Here is a 27362-nt window from a genome sequence, read left to right on the forward strand (position 1 = left end):
TTGCGTCGTCTGGGGCGGTGCCGCGGCGCCGCGTCGGCGCAGGTGATTCGCTAACTCGACCAAATAGCTCATTCGTTCTGACAGTAATCGCACTATCTCTGTGTACTTATGGAGTTTACTGTACTTAGTACAAAGTAAAAAATGGCATTTTTTTAAAAATTGGTTTTTTAAATACGTGTTTGATGATTAGAGGATAATATATAAGAAACATGATCGCAAACATGAATTTGATGCGGCAAAAATTGAACAGACCACTGTTTTGTCCTGTAAAAATGAAGGTGGAAAAGTACAACGCTCGCAGGTTTCTTTTTTTAATTTACAAATTTAATTTTGGCAGTGGATCACTTCCGACGGCTGACCAGCTTGGTCGCCACCACAGAATGGTCGCGGAGTGGCGGCGCGCCGCGGCGTGGGCCCCGCGGTTGTAATAGTACAGCGAGACAGCGGCACAACTCGTTCCCGCGCCGCGCCCGCCAAGCATATCATTTTGCCAATCCAGTAGGACGGGATCGGATCCGATCAAAGAGAAACTTGGGTCGCGTTACTAGTGGACCAGTCACAGCCCACGGCACCGCTAATAGGCGCCGCGCGGCCGCGGCGCAGTGGAAACGGACAATGTCTGGGTGTGACAAGGTTGTCACACCCGTTGTCACACAGGCGGCTCGCCCACCCGAAGCAATGCCTGCACCATCGCGCACCACCGCGGCCTGCTGAGCGATGTGCACGACAGAGCACTGTCAAAAAAGTCAAGTCGGAGACTAAAATTTGGTTGATTTCTTCAAAAACTTCGAGGTCAACGAATAACATGCGGTCATTCCCGAGGGGGTAAACACTTCAAGAAATCGTGTACAGACTACTCCAGTATACGCTGTATTACGGTGATTACACTGTATCAGGCCCACAAATGCCCCCAATTCAAACCCAATACAAGGAATAGGTCACGTGTATTCGCGAATACACTTGTGACAGGGAATTACGTCGAGTGTACCCTCGGTCATCCCTGTCCACTGATAGGGCCGACAGAGCCGCGCGAGATGCATCAAGACCCTCCCTCCACGGCTTCCACGTGGCCTCCACGTCAACTAGCGTCAAAAAACGGCTCACTTCCCTCACTTTCCAGGCTGGACAAAATGCCCCCGAATATCAAACACGGCGAACTACAAGGGGAACTAGGCGGCGGGGCGTGTCGTTTCCGCGATTACGACATTGAATGAGTGAATTTCGTCTGATATATTGTCTCGCTGACAGGAGTGGAGCTGGTCTGAGCCGGTCGGGAACAGGGGAACTACTGCTTCCCTGAGATGGAGGACTTTCACTCTCCCTCACACAAACACACACACGCGCGTGCGCGCGCAGTAGACGCAGGCGCAACTACACCCCCCCCTTTTCCACACACACACACACACACACACACACACACACACACACAAATATATAAACGCGTGCGCGCGTAGCCAGATCAGTAGATCAGTATAATTTGGGCAACAATTTTGCTGGAACTTCCTAAACACCATGTGCCCATGCCGATGTGTGTGTGTGTGTGTGTACTAGGGGCAGGTCGCGTATGCATCGGTGTGTGTGTGTGTGTGTGTGTGTGTGTGTGTGTGTGTGACGCGCCGCCGCGGGGCAGAGAAAGCGTTGGGGTAGGTTCTCCACGTGTCATTCGAAGGTCTTTATTGGCGGGGGGTCGCCGGACCGGCATGGCTGCACCAATCAGGAGCCGAGCCCGGAATGACTGGCAACCGTCAAAATAATAATGTTTCAAATAAACGCGAGGCGGTGAAAAAACAAACAAATCAAAGCCACGAGAAGCGCGCCGGTCCGAGGACTCCAAGTCGTTGAGGTGATGCACAGAGAAATCAGCGGGCGGCGCGCAGCCTGTCGCGGAGCCCCGACGTGCCATCCTTGACGTGCCTCGCGCCTCCGCGCGCCGCGCCTCGCGACGCGGGAAAGTGGAGGCCCCAGGCAGCCCGGGGTGTGGAACAACCAATGTCCTCTTCCGCAAAAAGGAGAAGAAGAAAAAAACGGACAGAATAAATTAAAGTTGGTTGATGAATGTTTTCTTTAGAAAAAGAAGAAGACTGTCCTGGACAGGCTGGTCCTTTCTTTTCGCACGGACTAGTTCGGCAATTTCGTACGCAAAAGAATTATTCTTTTTTTATTTTTTGAACGGTGATAAAATCGAATTGAGTATTGAGCGTTGCGGCCCCGTTCGTGCCTGGCGGGGCTGGCGGGGCTGGCGGCGTGCGCCAAGGCGTGCACGTCCATAACGCGGACTTCGAATGCGCCGACACGTCAAGCGGCGCGCTTCGCCGCTCCGCCGCCTCGCCGACCCCAACTTCCAACTCGACGCACCTCCTGCCAGGAAGGAATAAACAACTGGAAAAAACAAAATGGAATCGGCGCGTCGGGGATGACTGGAACGACTGGAACCGCTGCTCCGCAGACAAACGACAAACGACCCGTCGTCGGCGAGGGTCACGCCGGGGCTGCAGCGAGTGCAGCAGCGCACAGTGGGCCAGAAGACCGGTGGAGGCGGCCAAAATTCTAGACGCGTTTTGAGCTCCAGAGTCGCTAAATGGGACACCAACCGAACGTGTGACCCCACCAATGGATTCCTCGTTCGGAGAGCTATCCATTGGTGGGGTCACACGTTCGGTTCGGACTCTGGAGCTCAAAACCCGTCTAGAATTTTGGCTGCTCCACCGGTCGTCTGGCCCACCGTGCAGCGGCTGGGGTCGGCAGCCTCCAGCCTGGCAGGGTAGGCCACCAGGACACTGCGCTGCTCCGCCGCGCGACGGGTCTGCCTACCGCCACGGCGTTCCCACGGCCGGCGCGGCGTCGACGGCCGCGTGGTGGCCCCGGCCGGCCGGTCTGGCGGGCAGGGCAGGGCAGGCAGGGCAGGGCACGGCAGGGCAGGGCAGGGCAGGGCAGGGCAGGCACGACGGGTGGACGGACGGCCGCGGGCAGGGCGATACATCAGACTGCACACCCATTCAGCTGGGTGCGTTCACTTCGCCTGCTTCGCTTTCACTGCCCGCCGGTAGTAATAAGGGTCACCAGCTAAGTGACCGCCACTGACCGCACCGTCCACTGGAACGAGCCCCGTACGGCCAGCACGGCCAGCACGGCCACGCACGCGACGCCAGTGAGGCAAGCGACAACGCGCTGCGCACTGATTCCGAAGGGGCGGTTCTCGTCGGTCTCTCTCACACCTGTGCGAGACGCCCCATGCGAGCGAGAGAGACTCCTCCGCCTCGGAATCAGCCCGCAGGCCGCGATGAGCTGCCCCAAGGTGCGCGTCGCACTGCGGGAAGGACGGCGACCGTCAAACGCTCCCGCGTCGACGGCGGCGGGCCTTCCTCCGCCTCCGCCACTCCGTTCCGGTCCACGACGACGACTTTGCGGTATTGCCGCGCGTACGGCCGAAACAGCTTTTACCCTGTCTTCATGTTTTTGTTTCGGGTGGCCGCTGGGGCCCGCTCCACCGCACAGGGCCATGCAGGACGGCCGACAGCATTTATGACGGTGATGGTTCGGCTTTCTCGGTGGCGGTCCGCGGGTCCGCCGGGCCACCGCCGGGCCGGCCGGGTCTTTGCGGAAAGAAAGGGAGAAACGCAGAGAAACGGCCCCGGGCGCGCACACACTCACACACACTCACATACACACCACACACGCACACGCGCGCGCGCGCGTCTTTTCGAATTAATCCGATCCACAAACCTGGCCGCGCGCGATGTCAGAGCGCCGCTGATGACACATCCGGTCTAGATTAAGCCACGCCCCGCCCGCCACGCCCGCCTGCCCACAGACACTCAGGAAAGGTGAAATACTGCACGAGCATTGCATCCTCCGGCACGCCGGCACACACACACACACACACAGACAGAGAGACAGACAGACAGACACCACACACACACACACACACACACACACACACACACACACACACACACAGAGACAGGGGAAGAGCGAGATGATGGACTGCGAGACGATCCGCGAGACGCGCAGACACTGCATAAATGGCGCTTCCTCGGGCCACTTCCTACTTGGCCTGACTTGGCCGCACTAACGGTCCAAATTACGTTGACGTGCTCCAGTGCGCCGCCGCGATGCCGACCCACCTGCCGTGCGAAAACGCCCCACATACTATTTGCTGCACTGTTACCGGTGCACGGGTGGGCGGCGACGCGGGCGGAACCACTGCCCGCATAGCGTGGCGCCAGTGGCCAGTGCACCGGTGTAAGCGTGTATCTTTACCCCCTTACCTAGGGTACTATTTCACTAGGAGGAAAGTACCTTGCCCTAGGGGAGGGTAATAATTCCCTAGGGATATCATACTCATGCAGGGTGGGGGGTAATATTTTCCTAGGGTAACTTTACCCCCTCTAGGGGTGTAATAATCCACTAGTGGAAAAATACCCTCTCTCTGGAGGGGGTAAAAATTCCCTAGGAAAAAGTACCTATCACAGGGGGGTAATCATACACTAGTAATTTTTCCTCTCTCCTGAGAGGGTACACGGCCACTAGGGAAAATTACCTAGGGGTTAATAATTTACTAGGGCATTTGTACTCCCTCACCAGAAAACGAGCATTAAGGTGTTGAAAGACACGTTCCACACGCAATTTCAGAAAAATCAAATTTAAAAAAAAGTAAATTGGATTTTTACATAATCCAAGGATAAGCCAAAGCGGGCGCCTATTCCCGAGTTTTGGGCATTCGTCTACCTACCTGACTAACTCATCGTTTATTTCGCAAAGTTTAAAATTAAGAAAAAAATGACCTATGGTGCTGAAAACATTAAAATTCGTGAATCAAGTTGTTTTCTGTGTTTAGAATTTATTTTCACTCATTTTGTATATGACTTGCTTTCTCTAATTGCTTGTGGATTTTTTTTCATCTTCACCCTCGTTTTTCTGGTGGGGAAGTACGAATTCACTAGTAAATTATGATCCCCTGGGTAACTTAACCCTAGTGGGCATGTACCTCTCTCCGGAGAGAGGGTAAGAAATTACAAGTGTATGATAACCCCCCTGTGATAGGTATTTTTTTCCTAGGGAATTTTTACCCCCTCCAGAGAGAGGGTATTTTTCCCCTAGTGGATTATTACCCCCCCTAGAGGGGGTAAGGTTACCCTAGGAAAATATTACCCCCCACCCTACATGAGTATGATATCCCTAGTGAATTATTACCCACCCCTTAGGCAAGGTACTTTCCTCCTAGTGAAATAGTACCCTGGGTAAGGGGGTATAGGTTCACGCTGACACCGGGCCGGGCACACGGAGCCCCTCCAGGGTCTCCGCTCCAGGGCCACAGGTGAGGACCCGGGGCCCAATGTCAGAGGTTCGACTCCGGGCGGCGCCGAGGGCCCTGGCGCGTTTTCGCGGCGGCCCGTCGGCCACGCCGACACGCCCCTTCCCCGCCAGACGTCACACTCGTCACGCGTTTCACAGTCTAAGGCCGACGGCCACCGCAGGGCGCGTGCGGCGCGGCCATTGTTTTGACGGAGTGACGCCATTGTGTGTGTGTGTGTGTGTGTGCGCGTGCGTGCGTGAGAGTGTGTACAACACGCCGCGCCCCTCCTTAATTGTAGGAAGCGTTTAATTTGCAAGCCACCTGGCCCCTTGTCGCAGTCGTGTCAGTGTGCCAAAGCCAAGGAGATGCTTTTTTGCCAGCCCGCCGAACCGTTTTCTCGGCAAACACTTTCCACCAAGTCGTCGCCTCGCGCGCCGCGGCCTCATCGCGCGCACACACACACACACACAGCCGCGCGGTCGGCATAATTGCAACGCTCTGCTACATTGCAACGTGCACGGCCTGCACGGCCTGGACGGCCTCGACACCGTGCGACCTGCAGCACTGCAGCGCGGCGACCCGCGGCACGGCGCCGTCGTCGTCGTGTCCCCCGTGATCCTGGAGTGGAGGCTGCATTTCGCTGCATTTCGCTGGCCGCCTCGAGAAACCAGGTTCATGGCCGCCAGCCCCCCCCCCCCCCTGTCGCTTTCCCGACCTTGCCGACCGTCCCAAGGCTCATAAGCTTGGCTCTCGACATGGCGACGATGAAAGTAAAACCGAAAAAAAAGGTGGAGACACCAGAACAGACAGAAGGGGGAAAAGGCGCTGAAAATAAAAACGCCGCAGCGATGCAAATGGCTCGGCGTGGGACGATACCGTGCCGCGGTGGGAAGGTCCGTGCAAAACTTCAGGACGCCACGTAACAAATTTCAACTTTCCTTACGCGGCTGCGCGGCTGCCCGTGTGCGGGGGCTGCGGGGGCTGCGGGGCTCGGCGGCTTGGCCGAAAACGGCGTGTGCGGGAAGTGTGCGGTGAGATCTCACCTCACCACCGGAGCCGGACCGGCCACCGGCCAGCGAGAGGCGAAAAGGTTAAGGACAGAGTTTGGCGGCAGTGACCACTCTGCCTCGACTTGCACAGCGAGATTGAGTGATGATCGCAAAGCCGGGGAGCTGCGAGCCGCCCCAGCCAGGCGCGGCTCAAGCACAGTAAAAAAAGATTCGCTGTTTTGGTGGTCGTTCTATATCCAATCTCACCGAAACGGGTACCCCCACAAACCCGGCGACGGTCCGTCACCAAAACGGTGACCTGCGTCACCAGGTGGTGTTCGGCCAGAGAGGTTAGGATGACCACAACAACTGTTTTTGAGCTGTCTGTGCATATTTGTGCGTGCCCGCCGGCAACGTTACGCTTTGATGAGTCACGCGAATGATAACTGACAGCCCCTGACTTGTTTTGTGTCCTATTTCACATTAATACGACGATTAAAAGTCGCTGGCGGGAGGGTGACTGCAGTGCCGTTCTGGTGAGGTGGCTGCTCCGGAACGGACCGAGCGCCACCGAAACTAGACCGAGCGTCGCCGAAACGAACAGAGGGCCGCCAGAACAGTTTGAGGGTGTCGCTGTTCTTGTAATATTCTCGTTTTGGCGCCCAGACGTCACCGAATCGGCGAATCTTTTTTTACTGTGAGGAGCCACCGACAGCACTGTGGGAAAAAACCAGAGTAAATCCTGTTGTGATTAGTACAGCTGTCACTGTAGTTCAGAGTACAGGATTTACTGTACTTTTTTACAGGATCTACTGTACTTTGTACGGGATTTATTGTACCAGGGGGGTGGAGTACGGAATATCCTGTACCAGGTACAGTAAATACTGTAGCCAGGCACATAGTAAGCCCTGTGTTCTGAACTACAGTGAATCCCGGCAAAAAATTAACGGGATTCGCTGTGGTTTTTTCGCACAGTGTAGGAGGGGCGATTGTGTATATTTTGCCTACCTACAGGGGCATGTGAAGCTGGTTGCCTACCGCCAGGCGTTTTGGGAACTCACAAAAGAGGGATGATCGCCCCTCCCCCTTAAACCACGCCTGGCCCCAGCAGACTGATTCCGAGAGTCCTTTACGTCGCTCTGCCTGCCTCGCACCGCACAGTGGGTCAGAAGACCGGTGGAGGCGGCCAAAACTCTAGACGCGTTTTGAGCTCTAGAGTCGCTAAACAGGACTCGAACCGAACGTGTGACCCCATCAATGGATTCCTCGTTCGAAGAGCAATCCATTGGTGGGGTCACACGTTCGGTTCGAGTCCTGTTTAGCTACTTTGGACCTGAAAACACGTAAACAGTTTTGGCCGCCTTCACCGGTCTTCTGGCCCACTGTGCACCGACGCGACACGCCCCGCGAGTGCGAGAGAGACAGCGAAGAGGGCACGCCGATAAAGTCGTCCGGCCGGCCACAGTGTGCCACACGTGCAGTGCACGTACGTCTGGCGGCCGCCCTGGCCATTGTGCCGCGGGGCACCGCCGGGCCGGCCTGGGAGAGAGAGAGGAAAAAGAGGAAAGTATTCCTCGCCGCGAGAACGAAAGTCTCTTTCGCGATGCTGCTGCCAGTTGTTGTTGTTTTTGTTGCTGTTCAGGACCCGCGCGGCGGGCTTTTGTACCGCCACTATCGACGCCCGAGTTGGAAAAAGGCAAAACGCGCAACGAGCGAGCGAGGACCAATTTGGATAAAATGCAGAGAAGGAGAAGGGGGCCGGACGCGCATACACGCACTCGGAGGCACACAGACAAATAAAGATCTCGGGGCCGATAGTACCGACCTGTAAACCTGTACCGAGAGGCCAGAATGCATTCCAAGCGCGGAAAGGAGGGAGCCGAGCCAGCGCAGCTAGCACAGCCAGCACAGCTAGAGCCAGACGGACAGTCTTAAGGGGGGACATCACTCCAAAATGGTCAAAAATTGCAACTTTTTTTTATTAGTTTATATTATTGACCATTCTATTCTGCGTCGAATGGTGAAAACCGCATTCCAAAATTCAAAAAATTGCAGTTTTAGGAGGTTGTGGGCCGAAAACATGCATAGGGGAAAAGCCCAGTTTCCCCAACTTTGATCGCGTTTTTCTCGGAACATGAAATTGCAAACGGTTGCAGGCCTCTAGGCCGCAGTTTTTGAGCCACAGCGGGGAGATTTAGCATGGAAGCACCTACGACATGCCGCTATGGTGGGTAGCAAAATATTTTGCATTGGTAAATTTTAATTATTTTTTTAACGTTCAAAATTGAACAATTTTGACCAAAAAAATTGAACAGATTTTTTTGGTGTGTAACAAATACAACTTAAAATGGTTTTTTGAAAGTGATTGAGGTACCCACCATAGCCAGACATCTCAGGAAGGCTGTCACCAAATTTCGTTGTTCTATGTCAAACCGTTTGGCGTCCAGCGCTGCAACAGTGCGAAATGGTCTTACCTAACACTCAAAATTGTGTTTTCAACGAAAGCGCTGTACTGCCCTGGCGGATTGACTTTGTGTTGTTTGATACTTTATCTGTTAAAATATGAACAATTTCTCTCTTTCCGTTTGGTTTTTATGACGATTTTACAAAAGCACTGTTTTGGGAGTGATGTCCCCCCTTAAAACAATCATCATTATTTCCAAAGGGTCGGTCGCCAAGTCGCAGCGTGTTGAGGCAGGCACACAATGGGACACCCGTGCAGTGCTTGCAGCTTGCAGTGCAGTGGAAGGCAGCGCGGCCGAAGGCTGGGGTCAAGTTCAAGGAGCTCACGCATGGCCAAGTCTGCAGCAGCCCAGCCCAGGCGGACGCCGCGCCGCGACAAGCTTTTGTCTCCATAACGGGCCGAACCGGCCATCTCTCCAGGACCGCTGCCCGGCGCTGCCTCTCCCCTCCTGCCGTACAAGTCCCGAACGTCCAGCCGCCTTAGCCAGGCCCGCCCGGGAGTGGCTTTCAAACTGGCCGCGGCTCCACGGCCCTTTTTTCTGCGTCCGCGAGGGATGAGGCTTGCAGTGGAGGCGTCACACGTCACGTCCGCGACGGACCGCCGACTGACTCCCAGAGTCGCTTTCGTCGCTCTGTCTCTCTCGCACTCAAGGGGCGTCCCGTGCTGGTGCGAGAGGCAGAGCGACGAAAACGACTCTCGGAATCAGCCTGTTGCTGTGTGACCGGACTGCAGCGCGTTGGCTGCCATCGGACAGCAGGGCTGCGTGTCTGTCCAGGACGTGCAGGAGTCTCTCAGGGCTTCCAGCGTGCTTCCAGCGTGCTTCCAGGCTGCCGGCGAGCCACTCCAGACTCCAGCCAGCCGGCGGCGAGTCTGCGTTGCCACGCCGCCGCGCTGCATGCCATGCTGCATTCCGTGACTGCTGGCGGCCCGGCCCTGGTAGGCCCTCGGCCCGCCGCTCCAGCCACAGCGGTCCGCCCAGAACCTGTTCGGGCTGCAGGGAGGCTCTGCGGCGCTGCGGCGGCCCGTGTGGTCCAGCGCGGCCACCGGCGAGGCGCGCCGCGTAGGCCGAGCCGTAGGCAGCCCGCAGCGCCGCGGCCCTGCCTACCTTCACGCACTACTTGGCGACGACGGCGATGATACGAGCGCAGAACGCACCCACGGCCGGGTGGCTTTTCGTGCTATTGGCACATGTACCGGCCGGCCGATGGGTACGTAGTACAGTACAGTGCAGCCAGACCGGTTGCTGCTCTAGGCAGCCAGGCGGCTGGACCAGGTCCAGTGCTCCGGCCTGGAGGCTCCAGGGATCAATGGCCGGTCGATAACGAGCCGCGTGAATGGGAAGCTCGCAGTCACGCTCGGGCCTCACGTTCGTAGCCTGCGTCACATCTCGCAGCCGGTGTCCCCGGGCCCCCCGTCATTTTCAAGGTGCCCCACGTCTCCGGGTTCCCCGCCTTGCACGACGTGGGTGCCCTTTTCCACGCTGCGATATCAACGAGCGTTGCACCGCCGTGCCTGTCACGCTCGTCACACAAGGAGCGCCACGTCTCGTCACGTTTGCCGACGTGTGCCCGTCACGCTGCGATATCAACGAGCGTTGCACCGCCGTGCCTGACACGCTCGCCACGCTCCTTCCGCGCGTCGCACGCTCGGCAGAGCAGCTTCCGCGCCCCGCTTTATGCGCGAGAGAGAACGATGATAGGCGCGGTGATAACCGAACCGCGGCAGCCCCGCGGCGCGTTGGGCGAGGCCAAGCCCTGGCCAAAGCCCTGGCCGGGGCGGGCACCGCCGCCGCCAGGTTCGCGTCGAACAGATTGGTGTAATTACAGACAGAACGACGCCGACCTGGTGGCTGGCTGGCCTGGTGCGGTGGCGCTGCGGTCAGAATGCCCTGCTTGTCCGCCTGTCGAAACAAAGCCAGACAGCGGGCTCATTCCAACGGTGCGTCGTCGCTCTGTCTCTCTCGCGCCGAAGCGGTGCGCTCCACGAGTGCGACGGAGACAGGGCGACGAGACGCTGGTTCAGCCGCAGACAGCCCGCTTGGCCAACGCCTTCAGAAGACTCGGCCGGCCACCGTACCGACGACCATACGCTCCGTAGTTTCGTCCGTTCTGATTATTCAAATCTGCCGCGTCTTGCCAAGACACTGCCAAGACACTGCCGGGACACTGCCAGGACGCCTCCGCGGCTGCGCGAGATTCGCATTGTGAGCGGCCCCTTGCGGTCCGTCCCTCCGCGGCGCGGCGCGGCTCCTCCATCCACCGGAATTATTACGCAATGACGGCTAACGGAGGCACGGCCAGCACGGCCGGCACGGCGTAGCGGTCCGCGGGGCTCACTACTTTGTTTGTGGATGGGATAATGTGCTGCGCCTGCGTCCCGTTGCCAAACGGACGATCAGTGTATCTCGTTTTGAGGGCCCAACGCAGCCTAACCAGGACCACGGCCGCCGAGGAGCCTTCAGCTTCAGTCATTTCTAATTCTTTCGACCGCCGCCGAAGTTCGTGTGCCGTTCTCGCTCTTGCAACGAGCAATCACAGTGTGATGGCGGAATTTGCGGCGAATGAGACTCGCAAAGGGATACCGACAGTGCATACCACATCGGAGGGGTGGATGATGGGCTTTGATAAGGTGAGGTTATCGAGGCTAGATACGTTACTTAGGCACTGAGGCGGGCGCCGCTGACACAACCTGTCGCACTGCACGACGAGGAAAGTCAAGTGGACAGGAACGTGGACCAGTTGGAAGTGACTCACATGCGGCAATGCATTAGGATGGCGTTCATGTACAGCATGGCAATGCAGGTTTCTAACTTTAGTAATTATCGAGAATTTGCCTCGCAGGGTCTCGTGTAATGTTGTACTGAGGGGAAGGGGCTGGCCCAACACACCTCGCCCCGCGCGCGTCCTTATCTGTCCCCGTAGCGAAGAGGAAAGCGCGTTAGCCTTGTAATCTAAAGGTCGCGGGTTCGATCCCCGCTAGAAATGACGCTTTTTTCTAGGTACATTCTACGGTGGAGGGGGAGGGGTTTCCGACCTTTCAGCGCGGTGCGCCGGCCGGCAACGTCAGGTAGGCGGCGGCCCCCTCCACTGTCACTGCAGCGCAGAGAATAGCGCGGGTGACTTCTACTCCAAGGACCGCGGGTTCGATCACCACCGCAGTTATACGTAAGGGTGCAAATCCATCACAGAATTTAGGCGAAACTATGGATATTACGTATTCTGAACAAAACACTTGAAACATATAGCTAAGCCACTTCATCGTCCTTTTGACTCCTTCATGAACTCATCATAACTGTACGGGTTCTCTCATCTAACAAACCCTTGTTCTTTTCCCCTCGATGTTTTTGTGCCAGACACTGGTAAGTCAAGGATTCGGTTGGTTGTGCAACAGCGCGGCCCGCAACGTTGTGGTGTGCGGCCGGTAGGACCCTCGGCCTGCCCTCCGCGACCACAACACTGGCGTAAGTAGACGGAGTAGAAGCGCTGCCGACAGGCTGCTCAAGTGGATCCGACCCCAAAAGTACGTACAAGACAAGTAGGAAGAAAATGCAAATTTCGAAAGGGCCGAAACCCATTTTGCGCGGGTAAGAAACCAGCTGGTTTCTTGCAGTGTACTTGTACATGCCGCTCCACCATCGGAGCCCGAGGCCGAGGGCGAGGGCATACATCAGAGAAAAGGGAAAAGGGGTATATTTGGACATGGCGGTCCCCGCGCTCGACGCGGCGACGCCGCCAGAGCGGCAAGCGACGACGTCCTCGTCGGCGTCGTCAACGGTGTGGTGGAGGACGGCGGCGTGGTGGAGGACGGCGGCGTCGAGGACGAGTCGAACGGCGTCGTCACCGCCCCAAAGTTTCCTGCGACTTTCGTTTCAACTGTACCTACCCACCCACCGAGCCAACGCATCAGTGCACGCTGTATGTACTCGGCAAGCACACGCCGTCTCCTCTTTCACAGCGCTAAATGCTCATGCTCGGAGTCATCGCCCGAATTCCGTGTAAGATGACCGGCGGGCGATAGCGCGCGCCTTTTCTCACACTTTCGGAAGCCCCGCCACAAAAATAACCAAGAAACAAAAACCTCGTACAACGAATTTGAGAAATAATGCAAGACGGGCCGAGTGTGCGGCGGCGCCTCCGCGCGGCTCATTTTCTCACGGAGGGCGAGCACCGCCACACCGGTACACTCCGAGCCGAAAACCGCGACCAAAATGAACGCGCCGCGGCTGGGATTCGAACCCGCCGCGCCGGACTGGACGGGGCGACGGCGGCAACGCGGTCCCACGGAAGGCGGAATACAATCACTTTGGCGAACTTTGTCGCGGGGAATGGGGAGTGAGTGACACCACGAGGCGCGCCGCTCCGGCCGGAGCTCCAGAGAAAGTGCGGCGAGCTCCCAAGCCGTCCCGGCGCCGTCTAGCGGCGTCTAGCGCCGTCTAGCGGCGGTGGCGGTCATTCCCACTGTCGTGGCAGGCAAAGTCCGAGACCTTCAAACCCCTCCAGTCGATGTCCACCACTCCGCCGCCACCGCCGCGCTGCGGCGAGGGCGAGGGGCAGCCAGCCCGCGAATGCGTATGTGTGTGTGTGTGTGTCTGTGTGTGCGCGCGTGTGTGTGTGTGTGTGTGTCTGTGTGTGTTGGCATGTGTGCGCGCACTTTCTCCCCGCCGCCACCTCCCCGTTCGGAGGACGAAAGGGAGAGGTCGATGATGACGGCCGTCATGACGGACGGCGACGTGACGGCAGCGCCAAAAGGGGCCGCCGAGGACCGCGGCCGTGGCGATGCCGTGGCGATGGCGTGGCGAGGCCCTACAGGCCGACAGCGCCTTACCGTTACCGCTAATTATCGGCCGCTTCGAGCCAAAGCGCGAGCCGCGGCCAGACTCATCGCGACGTCGCGGGGCGGGGCGGGGCGGGGCGAGGTGGGGTCACTGAGCCTTCCATCCCATCCATCCCGCGAGCCAGGCACTGGCAGTCTGGCAGTGCGATCTGCAGCGATGTAGGCCAGGACTCGGCGGGCCGCTCGTTGTAGCCTAGGCAGGCACCGCCATGGCACCGCCATGGGCACTACAGTGTACTAGCACCACACCGCCGAAAAGGCAACACATTGGTAACGGGAAGCGGCACGCTCCGCCTAGCTTCGCCAGGCTCCGCGGCTCCGCACAGCGATCCACGGGGATCCATCCAGATTGCGGCCTAACTGTCGCGGCTCCAGCCGAGCCTCTCCAGCCTCCAGAATAATAGGTCCCGTTCCAGATTTTTTTAAAGGTGCACTTTATAAACAGGTTCCAACGCCACCGTAAAAGCCAGGCCCACGAAGCCGCGCAGATTTTATCGATACTCTTGGCCGTGTCGGTACTCAAAGGACAAGAAAGGGACGGCAAAAAAATCTAGCGAAACAATCATTGACCTCGGGGAGATACGATCAAATTTTTATTCCTTTTTATTTACAACTGTTTCGTTCAAGCGAGATCCACGACTGGAAAAGAGAACTATAAAAACAAACAGCTTGGTCAAACCGTTCTAGGCGGCCACAGAGACACAAACATGCGAAGCATGCTTTGGTCAGCGTTCGCCGACTTGGACACTTGAAGCTAGTCCACAGAAGTCGTAGAGGGGTGCGGGGGCAAGGGCGGGGGCAAAAACTGCACACATCAAAGTGCGGCTTCCTCGTCGAGAGGCTGACTCAGCGCGACGACGCCCTGGCCGCCCTGCCTCGGCCCATCCGGTGCAATGTGGGACAACGGCCACCGCCACCCTCCCACACCCCCGAAAAGCACCCCGCGCGTGTGAGCGTGTGTGTGTGTGTGTGTAAAGGGGTCGCTGACGACGGGGTCGCAGGCCGAGGCCGAAGCCGGCCCACTGCCGACGCCAACATTTGGGCAAAGTCCTCGATTCGTTTAGTGGACCGGCGTTCACCCTACATGGCGGGGCGGGGCGGGGCGGGGCGCGGCGGCGCCGCCACCTGCAGAGGCTGCCGCCAGTTGGCCGCTCGCGGTCCTCGCGGTGCTCGCGCTGCGGTATTGGCAATTGTAGCGGTTCCAATTGGGCGAGTGGCCGCGCAGCCTGGCAGCGCCGTGCTCAATTGCGACTTCGTTATCGGCGAGGACATCCGGCAGCCTTGGGATCAGCACCGCCACACCGCCAGCGCGGCACCCATTCGGGGGATTCAATATCGTCATGCGAAGCCATTGGAACTCAACCTGCACCCCCCCCCCTTTTCCCCCAGGTCGCATGCCACCTGTTGCCGCCCTCCCCTTCCCCTCTGCCACGGCGCGGACTGCGGACACCGGCACGCCGCCGCTCGCTGGCCTCACCTCTCCTTCTCCAGCTCCAGGGCCTCCAGGGGCTCCAGGACCTATCGGTGCAGCGCCGCTCCAGCACGCCACGCCCAGCGCACCAAGGCCACGCCGTGGAGTACCACGCCACCACCACGCCCTGCTCGCCCTGCTCCAGGAGGAAGAAGCATGGCCATTCGATGCTTCGTTGCAGTGTACGGACCTGTAATTGCAACAGTAATTACCCCATCGGTGTTCTCCCAGCAGCGCGCCCGTTCTGTTCCTATTGTGCCACATTGCGCCCGTGTTCGACCACATCGGGACAATGAGGAACAAAAGTCTTTGTCTGCTTCCATCGTTTCGCGAAAAAGGCGGCGGCGCCGGGCAGAGCAGAGTGATTGGCCGGGGAAATATGAGAGACTGGCTGCACTTCCAGCGCACTTCCCCGTGCCAAACGGCGGCCCGGACCACCCTCGGGTTCGATTCCCGGCCGGCCGGCCACCGTTTTCTCACTCGGTGCACGCTCAAGGTGTACGTTGCGGCGTCGCGGCGTCCATGGGGAAGAAACGGCCTGTAACCATACCCCGCGCGCGAAGTGCACCACATAAGACCTGCATTAAAGTCACTGGCTCGCGGGGTACTGACCGTCGTCGGCCAGGCCCTCATTTTCTGCCAGGGTCCGCGGCGGTGGCGGCGGCGGCGCGCAGCACCGTCCGCGCGGCCTGCCAGCTCTGCCAGGCTGCCTGACCGCGCGGCACAGGTGCGTGGGTACGGCCCACCTGACTGCCGCCTGGCTGGCCGCCTGGCTGGGCGGGGCTGCACTGTTTACCCGGGCCGCCCGGGCCGACGGCCGGTCGAGACGGGGAGTGGCACTTCCGCGCCCTGTATGCTCTGTCCGCCTGCCTGTCTGTGTGCACACCAAAAGTAGAAATTCCGTCGTCGTCGCCGTCACACAAATCCACATATTTACGTCACCCACGCCGCGCAGTAACCCATGGCAATTTGACCGTCGCAATGTCGGCATGGTGGCCGTGCCGTGCATGGCCATGCACCCCGTCGCTTCCACACCTCGCGGACCGGGCGTTGGCGCGCGGCCGACGACGCGAGGCGCGACGTGGGTTCGACGTGGGTTCGACGCCGGCCCGCGGCGGGGCTGCCGTGCCTGCATAGCGCAGCTCGACCAGAAACAGGATCCGCGAGAATGTTCGTCGTCGTCCACACTTTTATTTTTACTCTCGGCTTCTCTTTCCTTTTTCGCCGAGTGTAGTTGATTCACTCGCCGTTTCCCACACACGCCCTATGCACGCGGTGCACGGCAAAAATTAGCGGCACGCGACCGCCAGCCCTTTTTTCAGCAAGGCATCGGAAACCTCTGTGTCCTGTGTAGTAGCAGTAGACGTCAATCGCCCCCCTCCCCCCTCTCTCTTGCTTACGCCCCCTACACCATTTCCCTTCAAACCTAGGTGTGATGAATGCGGTGATGTAGGGACAGACCAGCGATAACAACGCGTCTGTGGTTCCGTGGCCCTTCCATCCCCTCCAACTTCTTCATCCATTCATGTGTGTCCATTTTCCACCCCTCCCCCTTTTCGGACGGCCAGACAACGCCCCCCCCCCTCTTCTTTCCAGGCCGCACCTGCAGGTACGCCGACGAGCGGAGTTGAAGTCAGCTGGACGACAAGAAGGCAAGGCTCGAGGTCCTCGAGGAAATGTGCGCTCCAGCCGATCCCTAAGAGTCGTTTCGTCGCTCCGTCTGCTCTCACGTCTCGGCGAAACGGCTAATGAGTGCGACAGAGACCGAGCGATGAAGCGGCTCGCCGGAATCGTTCTGGGGAGAGAGAGGGACTGAGGCGTTGGATTATTCGTGGCGTCATGCGGGCCCTATGCGGGTTGTCAATTGGGTACAGCTTCACCACCACCAACAACAACAACGCCCTCGGCCTGCATGGCTCCGTCCGAACAGCAAGAAACTCTCGCCGCCGCTGGAGGGTAATGTCTGGACCGAGCCCCAAACTCACCTTCAACGCTGCGTCGGCATGCCCGAGCTTGACGGGGAGGTAATCCACTCTAATCCTTTATCCGGGAACGCACCACGGTGTTGGCCACTGTCACTTTCACCCGCGAAAACTTGTCCGGTCGGGACACGCACGGTTCGCAGTGCAGTGTCACTTGGCCGTCGGCCGGCTGGCTGTCACCGCTGATGGTGCGACGCGACGCGAGCGCTCCCCGAGGAGGACAACAAGAACGCGCGGCTCCACGCCGCGTGCCGCGTCCGTGGCCCGCGAGCGAGAGGCGGCAACTGAAGACTCAAGTCAAGGAAAGAAAGGAAGGACCGCGCTGGTAGGCGCTGGCACGGCGGGCGGCCGCTCCGGCCGGGATGGCTGCAGTGCATTGGAATGGCGCTACGCCGCGCCACGCCGCCGAGAGGCCAGAGCCGCACCGCCGCACCGGGACCTGCCCTGCCGGCCCTGCCGCCTTGCCCCGCCGCGGAGCTCGGCCCCTTGGCCGTCTCCCTTCTACCTTCTCTACCTGCCCGCCGACACGGCCCGCCCCGCCGTGCCGCTGTACCGCCACCGCCCCTCCTCCGCGTCCCCCTCGTCCCCGCCCCCCCCGCCTGCTTCCCCTTTCGGCTCGGCTCGGCCGCCGCCGGCCGGTGCGGGCTGCGGCAGCCCGAGCCGCCACTTGGACTTGGGAAAGCTGCACCGAGCCGGGCACCGGACCGGGAGAGAGGCTGGCGGCTGGCGCCGAGACTGGCGCCCTCCAGCGGCGGCGGCCTGCACTACGCCGCCTTGTCCAGCAGCCCCAGCGGCTCCGCGGCCGCAGCTGCCGCCTCACTCTTCCAGACGGGGGCGTTCGAAATGGTGGTACCCGTTTTCCCGGAGCCGCGTTGCCGCCTTCTGGACTGGCGGAAGCAGGACAGCGGTGGACCTTCGAACGCAGCCCTCGGTGTGGCATCAGTCCTCGGAAGGAAATGGTATCCAGGGAAGAGAAACGTCGTGATGCCAGCCCGCGTCATGGGAGGTGGTGTGCGCTTCGGAAGCAAGATTCATTTCGAAATAAAGGGGAAAAAAGGAACTGGAGGAAAAAAATCTCAGATGAAATGCAATTACACCTGCAATTCCCGCCGTGCTTCCCTACAACCCAGGTGATCTGGGAACAGAAAGTCACGCGGGGTAGGCAACTTGTTTTGCTGCCGTGCTCGAACGGTTGCCTACCTCGCGGGCGGACACACGGAAAGCTCCCTGTGACCGTCCGTAATTTCAGCAAAACAGGGCTGATTTCAGCTGTGGTTCCGAATCCACAGGTTTAAGACACACAAAGGATATAAAGCATTCAAGACTAAAGTAACTAGGTACTAAACATTTATTTGTATCACATTTTTTCACAAATTATTTGTTTACAGACAGATCTCTTACATTTTTTTAAACTTTCAAGACACTTTTCGACTCTGGGTCAAGACCGATTTCAGGAAGCACTTTGCAATCTTCTCAAAATTTGAACTACATACATATTATTAACACTGAAGTAAGTCAGGAGCATCCGACATTGTGGTCACCTCAAAGTTGGCACTTAAAGTATCTGTTTTACTAGTTGCTACTTCATCGTAATCCATAGGACCTAAATGTCTTTTCATGGTCCATTGAGCCGGGAGTGTGAGAAGATCACTGCTTCGTACATATTCATATCCACTGGGGTCAGTGTCCTCCCATATTATACATTCTTGGAGGGTCAAATCAGAATACCGAGGAACTTTCTTATTGTAGAGTTTAACCTGATCTAGGACAAATGCTGCTCTTCTGTCAGTGTCCATATTAATAATCAAATTTTCTAAATTTTGGTAGTAAACATTTTCATCTAAGTCTTTTCTCTCTGCTTTCAAGATGTCTAATTGCTTCTGGAGCCTACGTATCTTTTCCATATACATACTTCTAGCCTTTGCATTATTTAATTTTATTCTAGCCATTTGTAAATTTCTATCTTTTGCTAAACTCGACTTTCCCTTCTTCAGCTCAATGTCTTCCAGCGACTTTGATTTCTTTGATTCCCTGACACTGCGTTGTAGCTCCTTTTGCTTCTCCTTTAGCTCTTGGATTAGCTTATCCTTACTTTTGAGAGACATTTCTTGTCGATGACACATAGCTTTCAATATTTTAATTTCAGTCTCTAAGTTCTGTAAGTCTAAGGTTTTCTTCTTACTTTCTTCTTTAGATTGTTGAAGCAGTTTAGTTAAAGCTTCAAGCTGTGCATCTATACCTCCATTATGTTTTGTTACATGCTTCAAATGACCTTCTACTTTTCGAAGCTGTGTCTTGACCTCTAACAACTCAGCATTCTTCTCTTTAACCTGAGTTCCAAAAAAATGAAGGTACCTTTCCTTTTGTCCTTCTTCTTCATAAGGTTCATGATCCAATTCTTCGTGTGGTATTACCATTGGAACAACACCTCGCTTCAGTCGTCGGTACTTGGAATTTGTGTCATAGTCCGACTCTTGAAAGTGAAGGTTACAAACTACCGGATTTTCTCCCAGATTATCCTTGTTTGGGATAACGGAAAGCCATTTGGCCCTCAGAGTAGGATTACTTGGAACCTCATTGTATTTGACACCTTTTGAAGTGTTGCATATGCAGCATTTCCTAGGCATTGCTGTGTCCTGCTTTGACACCTGTTGAGAAATAAATCGGATCAGACGAGGGGAATGAAACAGCAGTATGATCCAAGGCTTGACTTTTTGAAAACATTAAATCAAACCACAATGTACCAGGCATATCATTTACATTTCAGGTATGAATGAAAGCTATGATAGTACTTACACTCACATACGCGCTTTGTAAGAACTTAGAAGTTCAGTACTGTCGACAGTAATGACATCTAAACATGAAGGCCTGCATTCAAAACAACAACTAACAACTTCAAAAATGGTAAATAAAATAACCTTCTTCCATTGTTTTGAATTTGCACTGGCAGTGGGAATACACAAATACCTTATTCGCAGATACCCCCACTCCACCCACCAACGGTATTGACAGGGCGGAGCACTTTGTTGACTTCTGCTTGAATCCTACGTCTGCTGACACTATATCTCAACGTGATTTAAGTAAATTCGTAATTCTTAAATGATATGGTGCTGGAAATTAATTTCAAACGTCCGTTGCAATGTCTGCGAACAAAATGACAAGTAACATGCTCGGTGTTTTGGTCCTGGGTCTGGTGAAAGAAGAGAAATGATATCTTATCTCATGTACCTGATGTCCTGATTGTCCCGAAAGGACATGGTTTGATTATGGGACCGTGTCTCAAAACGTCTCATAGACTTTCCACTGTTTTTCACCTCACACGTGGAAAGTACAAACAAACATAACCTGAGGCTCCTGAGGCGTTCTTTCCATCATCTGATATTAGTGCATCTGATCGGGAACCATGAGGATGAAGATACAAGTTAAATTAGTTGCTCGCATTATAGCTTACATCTTGTTTACTTTTGCATTATGTGAATATTTTATGTACTACCTCGTTATATATCAGGTGGGTGATTTCTGTCAATGGTTGCTTTTGCAAGTTTCACTTTGTTGTTTCACCCAATCTGTTACTGCTGGTACTAATTTAGATTTTCTTCTGTTTCAGTGTTCTTGGCCTGAGCTAAAGTCAGAGAAGCCGAGCTCATCTTCACCTTCCAAAAACTATAATGAACCAGTTCGGGCTATGTTTTTGGCGGACACACATCTTCTAGGGTCTCGCAATGGACACTGGTTCGACAAACTTAGGAGGGAATGGCAGATGTATAGAGCATTTCAAAGTGCAATTTCCCTGCACAAACCTGAAGTAGTATTTTTTTTGGGTGAGTGCCATGGATATAACATTTATGATATAGGTTTCCATGTTGAAGGTGTCCTTGGTTACATCATTTCACATCCATATTTCCAGGTGATGTTTTTGATGAAGGCCTCTGGTGTGGCAAGGTGGAATTTGACTATTATGTAGATCGATTTAATAGTTTGTTTAAAGTACCTGAAGGAACTAAAGTATTTGTTGCTGCTGGAAATCATGACATTGGCTTTCACTATGCGTAAGTTTTTCTTTTTTAATTTTACAGAAAGTTAAAGTAAGAATGCACTTTCTAAATTTCTTAAGTGACACATTAATTTCAGAATCAGTCCATATTTGAATGAGCGGTTCAAGAATGCATTTAATGCCCCTCCTGTAAAGATAGTATCTATTAGAGGCAATCACTTTGTACTCATCAATAGTATGGCAATGGAAGGGGATGACTGTTCTCTTTGCCGACAAGCTGAAGTTAAATTGATGACTATTGCGGGTGAGTTGAGCAGGTGCACATCTTTTGAATTGAGTTTCAACTAGTTATTGGATTGTTTTTTAAGTCTTCTGCTGTCTTTTTTGTCCAGAAAAGTTGAGATGCTACCAAGGTGTGGGGAAAGGATGTGCCCCAGGGATGCCCCAGAAGCAATACAGCAGGCCAATTATTTTACAGGTGAGTTTTACTCGATTCAGATATGAAAAGCAAATAAACTTATATTTTACTTCTTTTCATACAAATTTAAAAAATCATTGTAGCATTTCCCTATGTACCGAGACTCTGACAAAAATTGTGATGAACCTGATGAAGCCCCAGAGGACCTCAAAAGGATGAAATTTCGAGAGCGATGGGAGTGTCTTTCTCGAGAAGCAACAGAGATGGTGAGCATATTGTGACAATCTTGAATTGAATTCTTTACTGGGTTTTTTGAAGTATGTAAACCAATGTTGCTACTGTGGTTTCTCTCTTTTGTTTGTTAGATATTTGATCAACTGGATCCAAGAGCTGTATTCACTGGGCACACACATCACGGATGCCATGTTGTTCATGGGGCTTCTCAGGACATCCATGAGTACACAGTATCTTCATTTAGCTGGAGAAACAAAGACAACCCTACTTTCCTTTTGGTAAGTTTAGAAAGACCGTCATTTAAAAAAATAATTTCAATGTTTCCTTTTATTCTTTCTCATCTTTGTTTCCAGGGTATGATTACCCCCAACAACTATGCTGTTTCAAAATGTCATATGCCACGTGAATCTACTATCATCTTCCTGTACATTGCAAGCCTTGTTGGCTTTGTACTTTGGTTTGTTCGTCGTATGTACCTTTTCTCATCTTTTCGCCACAACTCTGTCAGAGGCTTTAAAAGTTGTTGATTTTGTAGCAGAATTTATTCATTCTGATCTTAAGTCTGATGTTGTGCTTTTTAAAAAAAAATTCTGTATTTAAAATATATATGCATATGTTGTCCTTAAAATTTGTCTATATAAATATTTTATTGATCTCATTGTGCTTATCTGTGATGCAGGCTGGTGAGATTTCTTCATTCTAGTAGCAGACTTGCTTAGCTATGAGTCAGTGTTTTGCATAGTGCCAGAAGATAGGCTTAGTTATACGCATGAAATCTCATCAGAAAAGGACTACATGCAGCTGACCACATCATTGTGCCAATTTAAGAAGTTGACTATAGAAAATTTATTATTTAAGTTGTTGATAATTTTAATACATTGAGTGCGGCGGGTAATTGGAGGGTAAACATGCCGCAACCGTGATAATACTGGACAAAGTGTTTTAAGTATTTGGCTGACATCAAATTATTCACTATTATATTGGTGTGTTTGCTGCAGTTCTCTTCAATAATAATAAAAGACAATTGTAACTTTTTTTTGTTTTTATTTGCCCTTACACACAAGCACTGGGTTGAAGCCCATGATGAAGTGGAACCATATTCTCCATAGAGAAATAATGTTAAGAGTTTTCGACTTGGGGGCGACAATAAGTTAATTAACAAACACAATAAATAAAATCACATGGGATCAAGCAAAAATATGCAGAATAAAAGATGCAGAATGCTTAAATGAGCACCATATCACACTGTCATATTCTATTGAAAATACTGACATTTTTATAACTGTGGATACAGTGTTGTTAATTTGCATGCACAATATAAATCTTTAAACTTTTACATTTTTTAACAAAATGTCAAGTCCATGGTTAACAAAAGTGCAACAAATATATTTATTCTACAGGGACTTGGAATGACTGGTCTTCCCAATTCCGGCTAAGAAAATGGATGAAAGTGAAAAATACAACAACTTTTAAAAAAGGAAAGGGGAATTTCCGATGGTGGAATGCAGTAATACTGAACGGCGTGAGGTTATCCTTCAAATGACAAGCTAATACCCCAAAGCTGCACACAGGGTAGCGCCACCATTTTGATACTGATACACCCTTAATCTGGACTCTTTGGACAACCTTCTAATAGAATGAAAGACAAAGCTCGTTCATTCTGATCAAAACTGGGCCGATGGAGTAACATTAGTAATACAGGCGCGGCACCTCTAGAGGCACCCGGCGTTTCCCCGATCGACAACTCGCAGAGGCGTGGTGCCCCCTGGGAGTCATTTCACCGCTCTGTCTCTGTCGCTCTCGTGGCTCTCACCGTTAGAGTGCGAGAGAGACAGAGCGACAAAGAGCTGGCCGCTGGAGGGAAGTCCCCCTATCCACAGGTTGGGCTTTGCCGGGGCGTCTATTCGGGGACGGGACGAAGTTGGCGCTCATGGAGACGAGGGCGACGGCCTTCACGGAGTGTACAGCAGCGTGGCCGAGGACGCCTGCCGCGCGATCTGCAGGTGTCCCGGACGCGCGCTGCTGAAGATGCGCTCGGCGTCGGGCAGCACGCCGACCTGGAAGGCCCTGAGCGCGGCCAGCGCCGCCCTGGAGTGGCCCACGCCCTGGAACGCCAGGCTGGCGTCGCGCCCGGCGTTCTCCAGCAGGATCTCCATGCCTCCGGGGTGCTGCAAAAGTGAGGTCCGCGTCAGCACACTGCCCGTCGCGAACGCGCCATCCCGGCAGCCTACTCTACAAATCGAAGAGTGTACATGGTATGCTCTAGCTGGAGCATGCGTGCAAGCACGCTCTAGCTAGCTCATGCCTGCCAGGCATGCACTAACTAGTGGATACGAGGGGGAAATCACTCTTAAAAACTGTGACCCGACTACTCCCTATTACGTTCTATTACGCTATTACAGAAGGCTTATTACGCTCGAAAATATCCAGATTTAGGCTAAAATTAGACCCAAAACGGGAAAATTTTAAAAAATTTTGGCTATTACGCTTTTACTATTACGCGTAATACTAAGAATTGGTGACCCGACTATTACGCGAGTGATTTCCCCCTCGAGTGCATACATGCCATGTACACGCTAACTGAAGCATGCATCTAGTGCATAAGGGATAGGGAGTTGTCTGCATCAGGAAGCGTGTACATGGCATGTATGCACTAGTAAGTGCATGCTTGGCAGGCATGCGCTAGTTAGAGCGTGCTTGCAGGCATGCTCCAGTTAGAGCATACCATGTACACTCTTCGATTTGTAGAGTAGACGGCGTGCGCGGCGCAGCCTACCTCGTGGAGCATGGGGGTGATGTCGTAGACGCGGTCGAACACCACGACCCAGCAGTCGGACGGCGAGTCGTGCAGCGACACCACGTCCAGGGGGATCACGCGGTCGCACTCCGTCATCCTGTACACGACAAAGAACAATCCAGTGTAAGTAAGTCAGACTTTGAGCGCCGTCGCCGTGCTGGTCCGAGAACAAGGGGGCTTGGCCCGCACCGCGCCACCGCGCCGCACGTGGGGACGGCCGCGGGACGACCTCCTTGACCTTGCCCGCAGCCTTGGATAAGCCCGCGAGGCCGGGGAGAGGCGGTCCGGGAGGCTCGACCCGCTCGGCCACCGGGAGTCGAGCCCGCGCCCAGAGGCGGCCTGCCGGACCACGCCGACGAAGACGAGACAGACACACCCCCGGGTGGCGCCAGTCCCAGCCAGCCCCAGCCACGCCCCTCGAACGCCGAGCGCCCCACCGGCCCTCCCTCCCGCGCCGCGCCCCGCGCCACCACTGTTGCATAACTAGCAGGCGCAGGGCCCTTCCCAGGCAATGCCAGGGTTCTGCCTCTTCGCTGCCCTCTCAGTCTTGTGCCCTCATTCCCCATCTCATTTCGCGGGTTCTCCAAGGCTGCTGCGGCTGCACGGCTGCGGCTTGTAACGACACGGAAAAAAAGGCGAGTTGTGACAGCCAACATGGGAGGAAGCGCCAAGAAGTTTGTTTCCACGACAAAAGTTTGCCCCTCAACGATTTTACGGGAACGCAAACCCTACCGTTGGCTCAAGGATAAGGTTGTTGGCCTCACATGTTTGGGGTACCCGCGCCGGGCCCACGCCGCAAAGGGCTTCTCCGTCGCGCATCCGCAGCCTGACGGCGCGCTGTCGCTTGTGCAGATGTCGAGACGCGGTCGACCCACGACCCGCAATGCGGCGAGTCGTGCCAGCGAGACCCACTGTCCAGCGGGATCAGGGTCCAGCTCCGCATCCTGTCACGCAAATCAGTGTAAAAAATCAGACTTTGAGGCTGTATCGCCGTGCATTGGTCATTCTTGCCCGCACAGCTCACCAGCGCGCAGTGGAACGGCCTCAGGCGGAGCTCTCAGATGCACGAGAAACCCGCGACCAGGACCCGTTGGAACGGTTATTCTATACGAAACTTCGGCTCCTCGCCTCGAGCGGCCCGCATGTTACGCCGATCGAGCAACTACATAGTGTGGGCCAAAGTCCCAAGCAGCCACGCTCCCTTGACGCCACAGCGACCGGCCCTTCCCGCGCTTCGTCTAGCGCGCGCCACACTTGATAACTAGGCAGGCGCAGGCAGCAATGCACTTCTGCCTAGTCGTAAGAACCTCATCTTCTTTGCCTTCATTCAACTAACATTTCGACGGTTGTCCAACGCTGACTCGCTGCGGCTGCACTGTCTCGCGTACGACACGGAAACACGATAGGATAGGCCGGAGCTGGTGAAGCGCAGCGCGCGCAGCACAGCGTGGCGAGGAGGCCGCCCGATCCGGCCCGGGCCAGGCGCCAGGACCAGGGTGTTGCCATGTCCGATCGCTATGGCGGCTACAAAAACGGCAAAATTTCAGCCCCTCTCAACGCGAGCTGTCCTACCGGGACATACGCAATCACCCCTACGGCTCGTCGTCGATCAGGGGCTGCCAACCTTGAAGATAAGGGCTCTGTAGGGCCTCCAATGCGAGTGTTTGGCGCGCCGCTGAGCGCCGCGCGCTGGGCCGCACAGCCGCCAAAAGGGCCTTCTTCTCCGTTCCGCCCCGTCCCGCCCCCGCGCTGCGCCGCGCCCCGCGCTGTCGCGTTGGCAGTGTCGGCGCTACCGGCGTCGTCCGGGAAGCCCGCAAATGGCGTACCCGCTCGGCCACTAGCCGCACTGGCCAGGGCCGGGGCCAGGGCCCAGCAGCCCTGCAGCCCTGCACGCGGACGGCGCGACGCAAAAATATTAAAAACATCAACGGCACTTTCATCGATGGATGTTTATTTTTGCACTTGGATTTCTTGCAGAACACTTCAAGGACGCGTGGAACTGGCTAAGTGCGTTTGAGGCCTCAGAATGGCACGGAGGCAACACACGCGAAAAGGCCACGTTCGCGAACCTTCCATTCTTCAGCTTCGGCCTTCCCTCGCGACATCGAGAACTCGAGCTGCATTTCCCCGTTTTTTGGAACCTCGGATAGTGTGTCCGGGCCAATAACGTCTTTGCCGAAGTCAGCCGACGCGCCTCCCTTGACCCTGGCCATCAGGGCCGGCCTTCCTTTATCGCGCGATAGATGACGGTCTAGGCTAGGCGCGACCCAGGCGTGACCTAGGCTAGGCGGCACACGTCACGGCATCCGACCGCATCTCCCTGCCAAGACGAAGAAGAATCCTCACCTTGTTTGCTCGTTCTATTGGAACCGAAAATCCGACCGGTCTTGAAACGCTGACGGTCTCGCCGGGCGCACTGTCACTCGCGGACTGCAACAGCAGGGCCAGCACGGCCAGCACGGCGCGGGCCGGAGGGAGGCGAACAGGAGAGACCCGTCACCGAGTCGCACCGCCTGCACGATTTCTCATACGACACCGCGGGGAGCTACACGGGCTACGCGGAACGGGGCAGCGCTCAAATTCTCATACACGCGACACTTTGGCCACTCGACGACACACGAGACACTGCGCTAGGGAAGGCTGACGTGAACTGGCCGCTGCGGCCGTCCCGGGGGATATATACCGCGGCCACTCTGGAGGGCGAGAGGGGGAGGGAGGGGGAGGGAGGGAGAGGCGCGTGCGAAACTAGCAGTGGCGGAGCAGAGACGACCTAGGAATGGGGAGAGGGAGAGAGGGGGGCATTTGCACATGTCAACACAGTGTGCCAGACGGACGCCGCAACTTTGTCTGCTGCCGTCCGAGTCATCGTCCATCTCGAATTGCA

General features: G+C 55.3%; 4 protein-coding genes across 5 annotated transcripts in view; 1 reads left to right on the top strand and 3 right to left on the bottom strand.

Annotated features, from left to right (window-relative positions):
• Positions 1-17432, bottom strand: part of LOC117641285 (mucin-5AC) — a 31901-nt gene extending 14469 nt beyond the window's left edge. Inside the window, exon 1 of the mRNA XM_034378468.1 lies at positions 17039-17432. The gene's annotated coding sequence lies outside the window, so the exon portion shown is untranslated. The remainder of the gene's footprint in view (positions 1-17038) is intronic.
• Positions 17433-18365: 933 nt separating this feature from the next.
• On the bottom strand, positions 18366-20014 carry LOC117641347. Its single transcript, XM_034378587.1, has 2 exons — positions 19832-20014; positions 18366-19683 (listed from the first exon to the last, which is right to left on the bottom strand). The coding sequence occupies exon 2, from the start codon at positions 19660-19662 to the stop codon at positions 18535-18537; it is 1128 nt and encodes a 375-aa protein (XP_034234478.1). The 5' UTR covers positions 19663-19683; positions 19832-20014; the 3' UTR covers positions 18366-18534.
• Positions 20015-20059: 45 nt separating this feature from the next.
• On the top strand, positions 20060-22715 carry LOC117641346 (metallophosphoesterase 1). 2 transcript variants are annotated; one of them, XM_034378586.1, is made up of 9 exons: positions 20060-20543; positions 20643-20856; positions 20943-21084; positions 21167-21333; positions 21422-21507; positions 21591-21713; positions 21813-21959; positions 22035-22149; positions 22361-22715. In XM_034378586.1, the coding sequence occupies exons 1-9, from the start codon at positions 20439-20441 to the stop codon at positions 22366-22368; spliced, it is 1107 nt and encodes a 368-aa protein (XP_034234477.1). In that variant the 5' UTR covers positions 20060-20438; the 3' UTR covers positions 22369-22715. The 2 variants fall into 2 exon arrangements, with proteins under 2 accessions (XP_034234477.1, XP_034234476.1); XM_034378585.1 differs by having other exon boundaries at positions 22035-22715.
• On the bottom strand, positions 22706-27141 carry LOC117641349 (cytochrome b5-like). The gene is made up of 3 exons (XM_034378588.1): positions 26825-27141; positions 24458-24575; positions 22706-23849 (listed from the first exon to the last, which is right to left on the bottom strand). The coding sequence occupies exons 2-3, from the start codon at positions 24572-24574 to the stop codon at positions 23634-23636; spliced, it is 333 nt and encodes a 110-aa protein (XP_034234479.1). The 5' UTR covers position 24575; positions 26825-27141; the 3' UTR covers positions 22706-23633.
• Between the last annotated feature and the right edge of the window lie 221 nt (positions 27142-27362).

This window comes from Thrips palmi, unplaced genomic scaffold, assembly GCF_012932325.1.
Source record: "Thrips palmi isolate BJ-2018 unplaced genomic scaffold, TpBJ-2018v1 HiC_scaffold_15, whole genome shotgun sequence".
In the NCBI taxonomy this organism is placed as follows: domain Eukaryota; kingdom Metazoa; phylum Arthropoda; class Insecta; order Thysanoptera; family Thripidae; genus Thrips; species Thrips palmi.

What these genes read in the sequence shown, in the direction of transcription:
- LOC117641347 (XM_034378587.1), bottom strand. Translation starts at nt 19,662, where the DNA reads ATGCCTAGGAAATGCTGCATATGCAACACTTCAAAAGGTGTCAAATAC.
- LOC117641346 (XM_034378585.1), top strand. Translation starts at nt 20,439, where the DNA reads ATGAGGATGAAGATACAAGTTAAATTAGTTGCTCGCATTATAGCTTAC. An exon ending in TAAATTGATGACTATTGCGG is followed by an intron (nt 21,334 to 21,421) that starts GTGAGTTGAGCA and finishes TTTTTTGTCCAG; the next exon opens with AAAAGTTGAGATGCTACCAA. An exon ending in CTCGAGAAGCAACAGAGATG is followed by an intron (nt 21,714 to 21,812) that starts GTGAGCATATTG and finishes TTTGTTTGTTAG; the next exon opens with ATATTTGATCAACTGGATCC.
- LOC117641349 (XM_034378588.1), bottom strand. Translation starts at nt 24,574, where the DNA reads ATGACGGAGTGCGACCGCGTGATCCCCCTGGACGTGGTGTCGCTGCAC. An exon ending in TCACCCCCATGCTCCACGAG is followed by an intron (nt 23,850 to 24,457) that starts GTAGGCTGCGCC and finishes TCACTTTTGCAG; the next exon opens with CACCCCGGAGGCATGGAGAT.